The following is an 8,325-nucleotide window of genomic DNA, read 5'->3' as shown; positions in this document are numbered from 1 at the left end:
GGGCCCCGCTTCCTCCCGTCCAGGTCTCAATCAGCGTCTCCGCCCCTGCCGAGCTCTTACCTGCGTCCCGGGCCGCGCTTTCCGAGGAAGCCCCGCGCCCCTCCTGGCCAAAGTGCGCCGCGAGGGCCCGCCCACCTCGCTTTCATTGGCCAGAGCCTCGCACTGCTGTGATCCTATTGGTTCCTATTCGGCGTGAAGGGGAAGCCAGCTAGCGCTCAAAGCGTCACGTGATCGAAGGGTCATGTGACCGCACCCGCCTTACCATGGGGTCCGCGGGTACTTAGAGTTTGCTGAATCCAGCCCTAGTAGGAGCTACATTAGTGGCTGGGGTGGGGCAGGGGTGCCCGCTTCTACTCGGCCAGCTTTTCTTTCTACTTGGCCAGCTCGGATTACACGCCCGCTCACCTCCGTGAGGGGAAGAAACTCGCTGGGCGGGAGGTGAACAACCCAGACAGCTTCCTCAAGCCCAAGGTGGGAGCTAGGCTCAGGACAAGTCCACGTTCAGGGGCGAAGTCGCGTGCCGGGCGCTGGAGGCAGGTGAAGGGAAGAGATAGGAGGTCGGCTCCAGGTGAGGAAGAAGAGATTTAAAGCCTGCTTCGCAGTTTGCTGCGTGCCATACCCCAGTGGTCTGGGGGGCTGAGGCAAGAGGATCGCAAGGTTTAGGGAGACCCTGTCTCAAAATTGAAAAAGGGCTGGATGTAGCGTAGTGGGAAGGTCCTGGGCTCAGTCTCCACTGCAGAGACAGACAGGAACAGATTGAAATTGAAATTCGTTTTGGGAGATTCGGTGGAGCTGTCTGGGGCGATTCTGAGGGCAGGTGGATGGGGTTTGGAGAATGACTAAAGAGAGACAGAGGTGCTGGAAGAGTCCAGGAAACCAGAAGTACCGGGGAGTGTGCCTAGAAGGGAAGCCTGGGAAGGGATGAGGGCCACATTCAAGGTCAGGATAGGGGGCTGCTGGATGGGAGCAGGCCTTGAGTGGAAACGGCCTTCCGCTCTGGGTGGTGCTGACTTTTAGGAACCAACACGGTGGAGGGGGGCTTTCTGTTCAGAGCAGATCAGCCAGGCCCGGAACCTGACTGCTCAGTGCCAATGGCCTGGGGCTGGGAGAGATGGGAGACTCACCTGGAGGGAGGAGAGGCCCAGGACAGCTGTGCTGGGGCCTGGAAGAAGGCAGCGCTTGCTTCTTCAGGGAGGCTGAGAGCCCTGCTGGCACAGCAGAGAGCTGGAGCTGAGGACCAGGCTGGAGCAGGGACGGATTGCCAAACTGAGGTTTGGGGTGCCTGGGTGGGAGGAGCAAAGAGATGCTGAACTGCTTGGCAGGCCTCTTAGCTGGGAGCCACTGAGGGCGGCAGAGTGGAAGCACTTCCTGCGGGGAGTCCAGGCTGACCGCAACCTGGTGAGTTTGTGCAGATCCTAGCTTTGTGGCTTCCAAGGCCGAGGAGAGTCACTTATGCTTTCAGTGACACACACACGCACACTTAAAATTTTCACGGAGTGGTAGACAAGTCAATAAATAGAAGCAAAATATACATGCAAAAAAAAAAACCCTAACGTGACCAAAGCACTAAGTCTAATGTTCACAGCAGTGACTCCCACCCGAGGTTGATTCTGCCCACCAGCAGTACCAGCAAGGTCCAGAGTCAGTCTGCTGCTGGGAAGCTCATGAGCCCTAAATATCCTTGAATGCACAGGATGCCATCCTGCCCTGTGTGCCCACAGTACTGAGGTCTCTGTTCTCCAGCTTTCCTCACTCAGGCTCCCTTCTCTTGGCTCCACACACTCAAGGGAGTGGGAGTTACAGGGGATCAAACCCAGGGCCTTATTCAGGCAAATGCTGTACCACTCAGCTACAGCCATGTACCTTTCAAAATTTTTATTTCAGAGAAGACCTTGCTGAGTTGCCCAGGCTGACCTCAAAACTTGCAATCCTCCTGTATCAGCCTCCTAAGTAATCTTAAGGGATTATAGGCATATGCCACTCTATCCACCTTATTTTATACACATTTAATAAACTTCATTGTCTGAGTTCCCTCTGACAGATTATAGAAAGATCAGAGAGCTGGGAGTGTAGCTCAGTGGTGGAGCATTCGCCTAGCACCAAAGAGAAAAGTACTGGGGTATGTGCATGGAAGTTTCTAGAAACTGTCACTTTGAGCAAAGGTCAAAAGCATTCAATAGGAAAAATTGCAAAAAGCAGGTTGAATACCTGAGAGGTCCTGGGCAGGGGATGTAGCTCAGTGGCACAGTGCCTGCCTGCCTGGCAAGCGTGAGCCCCTGAGTTTGATTCCCCGTACAAACAAAAACAAAAACAGGTCCCGCATACTGGGGACATCGGTTGTAGGAGTGAACTGCCTTGCCCGCATCCATCTCTCTGTTGTGTTTTTGTTGTCTCATTGGCACCTGCGATTGAACTCAGGGCTTGTGCTTACCAGCAGGTACAGTACCCCTGAGCCTGCTTCCCCGGCCCCTTGTTGTTTCTTGAGACAGGGTCTCCCTATGTAGCCCAGGCTGACCTCGAGCTCGCAGTGACCCTCCTGCCTATTTGTGCCTTCCCTGTGGCCTGCAGTATCCCCACACGCCCACCCCAGGTCAGCCTGGCACTGGGTCCCCAGACCGGCTTACAGGATGGGACTCTCCGAAGCCCTGACGTGTACTCTGCTCTATACCAAGGCTATGGCAGCGTCCCACACCATCCTGGCCCGCGGCTCCCAGTGCACCACCAGCCCCTGCTGACCCCCGCTGGCCACGCCAGGTAGTCAGAGCTGCTGCAGTGTGGGCTACCTGTGGCTTTCCAGGGTTCTCTCTCTTCCTCCTCCCCTGCCTGCTTTCTTGTCCTGATCAGTTTTAAACATGTAATTAGACGTCTCCGGCCCCGCCATGCTGGGGCTGGGTGAGCCGCTCCAGTCTTCTCATGCTTTACCTGTGTACCGAGTGCTGTGGCGCCTGCCCGCTCCGGGTCAGCACACACGCCTGCTGGGTTCTTCTTCCCTTTCTTCTTTTTAACGAGTGCTTTAATGGGCTCTGCATCATTCTTTGCTTAACGCCGGGACATGGCCTAAGGAATGCGTGGCTGGGCTGGGGCAGTTCTGTGTGCAGGTGCTGCCTGTGCCTGCACAGACCCAGGTGCCCTCTGTCCTTCTGCAGGGTGAGGGGGATGAACTGGGGGAAAGGGAAAGAAAGGTGGAGCTGTAACGTGGGGTGAGGATGTAGCTCAGTGGTGCAGCGCGTGCTGTGTGTCCGAGGCTCTAGGTTTGATCCCCAGAACTATAAAAAATAAAATAAAATAATTTGCAAGTATTTCCTGGTCCAGTTTGGCATAGGGACGCTGGCCTGTCGTCGAGTTCTCTGGGAGGCTGAGACAGAAGGATCGCGAAGAGTTGGAGACCAGCCTGTATTACATAGACAGACCCTGTCTCCAAACAAAAACAATTATTGTTTTAGGTCCAGGGACTAAACCCAGGGCCATCACACAGAGCCAGGTCCCCAGCCCCTTATATTTTCCTGAATGCTGGGATACTGGTACACTGCCACACCCAGCAATAAATAAAAAGTTAGAAACCTCCTGGCCGTTTCTACTCCTGCTGCCCTGGGTTTCAGCCTTGCCTCGCTGTTAAATTTGAATTCCCAGGTGGAAGGCAGTTGATTTTAGTATCTAACTCACTCATGTGAAGTATTTGAGACAGGGAACCTGGCAGAGCCGCCCTGTGTGTCTGAAATGCAAGAGTCACCACTGAGCCACAGTTGCCAGCTCTGCCCTCACCAGCACCTGACTTCAGGCTCCAGGGAGGGTGACTCACAGCCGGCACTGGAGAGGCAGCCGTCATGCGGGGGTCACGTCCTTCCTGGTCATCGGGAGAGGAAACAGGCTGGGGGGAAGCCCTCCCTCCCTCCCCCTGGTGCTGGGGTCAAACCCAGGCCCCACTTGAGCCTGCCCGAGTCGTCACCAGGCACACTCAGATGCTTTCCTTTTTTCCATCCTGGGATTTGAACCCAGGGCCTTTGCATTGAGCTTATTCCCTTCCTAAACCTTTTATTTTCTTTCTTTCTTTGTTTTGAGACATGGGTCTCACTATGTAGTTGAGACTGACCTGGAACTCACTTTGCAGCTCAGGCTGGTCTCAAACTCAGTGACCCTCCTGCCTCAGCCTCCCAAGTGCTGGGATTACATGTGTGCGCCACCACACCCCGCTTCCTAGACCTTTTTAAATTTTTATTTTTACTTTTTAAATTTTGAAGTAGGGTCCTTACCAAGTTGCCCAAACCAGGCTCCAGCTCACAGTCCTCGTGCCTCAGCCTCCCAGAGTGCTAGGACCACAGGGATGCATGCCCACATCTGACGTCTGGAAATTTGTAATATTTTTGAGCAAAGCAACTCAAATTTTCATTTCCTCTGCACCGTGCAGAGGCCTCAAGGCCCAGGTCCCTCTCAGCCTCTGTCCCCTCACACTAAGGTGTGATGCAAAGCTGGATGTCAGGTACATACCTGTCATACCAGTACTCAGGAGGCCGAGGCAGGAGGATCACCATAAGTTCAAGGTTACGGAAACCCTGTGCCAAAAGACCAGCAAAAACAAGATCTGATGCCATGGGGAGGGAAAATCCTGAGCCGTGTGCTCTTGAGCCCCTCTGGGATCTGCTCACTGCTCACATCTAGACCCCATGGCCTCCTAGGCAGGGCCCATGTGGTGGCCTGGCCGGTGTCTCTCCCCTGGCCCCATCCCAGCTCCATGCACTGCAGGGATTCTAGCAGGGGCACAGTTGACTGCAGAGCCGGACATGGGTGTGCACAGAACGGGAACCAGGACTCCAGTTGTTTATTTCTGGTGATTCTGGGGATTGAACTGAATCCCTGGCCCTACCAGGCTCCCCCATTTTTTTTTTTTTTTTTTGAGACAGGGTCTCACTATGTAGTTGAGACTGACCTGGAACCTCACTGTGTAGCTCAGGCTGGTCTCGAACTCACAGCGATCCTCCTGCTTCAGCCTCCTGAGTGCTGGGATTATAGGCGTGCGCCACCATGCCCAGCTTTTCCTTTGTTAAATTTATTGGTACATTTTAGGTATAAGGTAGAGTTACATTGGGGTCTTGTGCCTTTACATGATGTATCTTGGGTCTTCTTTTTTGCTAGCCTATTTAAAATTCTGAAATCTTGGGCCAGGGATTTAGCGCAGTAGTTCTGCTGCGTGCCTCGCAAGCACGAGGTCCCAAGTTTAATCCCCAGTACCAAAAATAAATAAATAAAATAAAATTCTGAAATCTGAGACAGGGTCTAAGTTTCTGTGCTGCCCAGGCTGGGCTCCAACTCACGATCCTCTTGCTTCGGCCTCCCAGAGTGCACTGCCATGCCATGCCAGGACTCGGGTTTTATCTTCATGTTTGTTTTATTTACCAGACTCTTACTGAGGACAGGCAGTTTGTATCTCGAGACAGGAAGCAGGCACAGAGAGGCTCTCCCACCGGAGCCCTATTCCGGGCTCCTACCACTTGGTCACTGGCTGCCCGTGGATAGCACCAGCCTACACAGCCCAGGGAAGCACGCGCATAACAGCAGTGTGTAAGGCTCAGCACAATTCCTGCGTGTCCCCACCCATCGCGGGTGCAGGCCCAGGTCCAGGTCCACTGCCCTTTTTCAGCCAGCACAGTCACCACTTTCCCGCAGCCTCTCCTGGAGCCTGGGCGGAGTGGCTCCCACCCCCAGCTCTGCCCACAGCCCCCCCAAGGAAGCAGGAGTGGGGGCACTCAGGAAGGGACTGAAGCCCAGCCAGGAGACGGCCCTCTCTGTATGGGTTTGGTGCGGGTCCTGCCTCAGCCTGGAGTGCTGGGCTGCCAGGCTGCAGCGCCTTATCCGGTTCCTCATTTGGTCTTTATTGTAAGCACAGTCTCTGTCCCAAGATCTGGCCATGCTGGGCCAAAACGTGGGGCGGATGATGCTTGGGGGCCTTGCTGTCCTCTGCAAGGCTGTTTAAGACTCCAGCTCTAAAACGGTGCATGGTGGCACACGCCTACAATCCCAACACTCGGGAGGCTGAGGCAGGAGGATCACTGTGAGTTCGAGACCAGCCTGGGCTACACAGTGAGTTGCAGGTCAGTCTCAACTACATGGTGAGACCCTGTTTAAAAAAAAAAAAAAAAAAGACTCCAGCTCTAAAATCCCAGTACTCGAGGCTGGGGCAGGGGGACCCAAGTACCAACTCAGCCTGGGTAAATTAGTGACTTAGCCAGACCGTGCCTCAAAATAAAAAAATAAAAGGGAAAAAGGGCTGGGGATGCAGCTCAGTGCAAAGGCCCTGGGCTCCACCCCAGTCCCAAAGAAAAGGAGGCGGGCCGAGTGGGCCTGCAGGTCTGAATCACAGCAGCCTCTCCTCCCCGGGCCGTCCAGACAGGGAAGGCGGACGGTGTCCCGACCTCTGTCTTCGTTGTCCTTGCCATTGACCTCTCAGCGGGCCTGTGCGTCCCCCCCAGAGCGTCACAGGCCAGAGGCCCCGACATTGCACGGCCCGCTAGGGGGCGCTGCGCACCTGGGACCGTCGGACCTGCTGTCCCCAGGAGCGGTAACGGCGACAGTGACGCAGCCCTCCTGGGTTGGATGAGGGACGCCCCGCCTTACAAGCCAGGCTTCCTCACAGGCCATGGGACCTGATCCCAGGGCGGCCTGGCTGGTCAGGGTTAGGCGTTGAGAACCAGGAGTCACTCGTGGCCAAGGCAGCCTGGCAGAGGTCACAGAGCTCCGTCCCCAGCTGGGCCTGTCTGAACTATCATATTTCTATTTTATTTATTTTTTGAGACAGGCTCTTGATATGCAGTCCAGGCTGGCCTTGAACTACCGTGTACCCCAGGACGGCTTTAAAATCGAAGGAGTCCTCCTGCCTCAGCCTCCTGAGTGCTGGGATTATAGGTGTGTGCCACCGCGCTCGGCCCTAAATTGTTTTTAAAGCTTCAAAACAAAGCCAGATTGGGCCAGGGATTTGGCTCAGTGGTTTCCGCCACCTGCCTCACAAGTGCAAGGGCCTGAGTTCAATCCCCGGTACAAAAAAAAAAAAAAGAGGCGGCTTTCCGCAGTCTCTGATCCTGAGTGATGCACGTTGAAGGAGAATCCTTTGCCCCAGCGATTTGGAAAACCTGAAGAGAAGAGGTGGGGGCTCAGGTAGCCCACTGCCCGACTCCCCGCTGTTCACAGCTGGTTCTCCCCGGGAACCTTCATAAAACGTGGCTCTACTTGTCCTTGTGACGAGGACGACAGCTCTGCCCCTGCTTCTCCCACACCAAGATCCAAAGATCAGGCTTTTAAACAAACATTTAAAATCCTCAGACTCAGGAGGCCTAGGCAGGAGATCATTGCAAGTTCAAGGTCAGAGTGGGCTCTAGAGTGAGTCAAGACCAGCCTGAGCTACACAGTGGGATCCTGTCCCAAAAAACAAAACCAGGGCTGAGGATTTAGCTCAGTGGTGCCACCGCCTGCCTTGCAAGTATAAGGTCCTGAGTTTGACACCCACCCACCACCAAATATATACATATATATATACCACATACACACAAAACCCCAGATCAAGATCAGGCTTTGGTGGGCTTGCACAGCTGTGATTCCAGCAATGGGGTGAGTGAGGCAGGAGAACTGCAAGTTCAAGACCACCGTGGGGTACACAGCAAGGCCTTGTGTCAAAAGCAAGAACAAAATATTTAATCTCGGGTCTGGATTTTTCCCAGAGCTGACTCAAAAGCGGTCCAGGGGTCACCCCGCCCCCTCGCCCCGCTCCCACTCATAAATGCCTCCTGCGGCCCTGGGTGGGAGCTGGAGCCTGGCTCAGCTGCGTTGGGAGGACCTGTCCCAGGACCTGCGGGGATGGGGGGCTGCCCCGGGATCCGGACGACCCCGCCGGGCCCGGCTCCACATCAGCGAGACTCAAAGCTCAAACCTGGTGGGAAGGTGGGGACGCGCGTGCCCTGCTCAGGCCCAGAACCTCCTGCGCACGTCCGCATGGTCCCGGTACCGAGGAGGCGCAAGCTGCAGACGCGGTAGCACGCAGTGTGCAGGTGGGTCCGCAGGGAGTTTAGTTAAGGTAGCCTGTGTGGGCCCACGCCTATCACTCTAAGGCACTGGGAGGCTGAGACAGGCCGATCTCAGGTTAGAGGCCAACCTGGCCGTGTGCTACCGCTTCTCCAGCATGAACTCAGAGACTGTTTCCGTCTGTGAAAGGGAAAGTGAAGACCCCCGCTTCTAGTCCACCCCGGGACGGCGGTGCACAGGGCCTCCGCTCCTAGGCTGTAATGGGTGTAAGGCTGCTCCCGCAGGGCTCTGCGCGTGCTCGGGACCTCGCGCCCCTCC

General features: G+C 55.3%; 1 protein-coding gene and 1 long non-coding RNA gene across 3 annotated transcripts in view; both read right to left on the bottom strand.

Annotated features, from left to right (window-relative positions):
• Positions 1-153, bottom strand: part of Grn (granulin precursor) — a 4,571-nt gene extending 4,418 nt beyond the window's left edge. For both annotated transcript variants that reach the window (XM_010642938.3, XM_010642939.3), the window contains exon 1: positions 61-153. In XM_010642938.3, coding sequence (XP_010641240.1) covers positions 61-146 — 86 coding nt within the window. In that variant the 5' untranslated portion in view covers positions 147-153. The remainder of the gene's footprint in view (positions 1-60) is intronic.
• Positions 154-1,041: 888 nt separating this feature from the next.
• LOC104875434 lies at positions 1,042-8,280 on the bottom strand. The gene is made up of 3 exons (XR_784059.2): positions 7,916-8,280; positions 2,923-3,161; positions 1,042-1,282 (listed from the first exon to the last, which is right to left on the bottom strand). It is a non-coding gene; the product is annotated as an uncharacterized LOC104875434 (long non-coding RNA).
• Between the last annotated feature and the right edge of the window lie 45 nt (positions 8,281-8,325).

The sequence above is a fragment of the Fukomys damarensis genome, unplaced genomic scaffold (assembly GCF_012274545.1).
Source record: "Fukomys damarensis isolate Sample0158 unplaced genomic scaffold, DMR_v1.0_HiC HiC_scaffold_13, whole genome shotgun sequence".
Classification (NCBI taxonomy): Eukaryota; Metazoa; Chordata; class Mammalia; order Rodentia; family Bathyergidae; genus Fukomys; species Fukomys damarensis.
The sequence above is the reverse complement of the archived record's forward strand: the minus strand, read 5'-3'. Positions and strand labels throughout refer to the sequence as shown.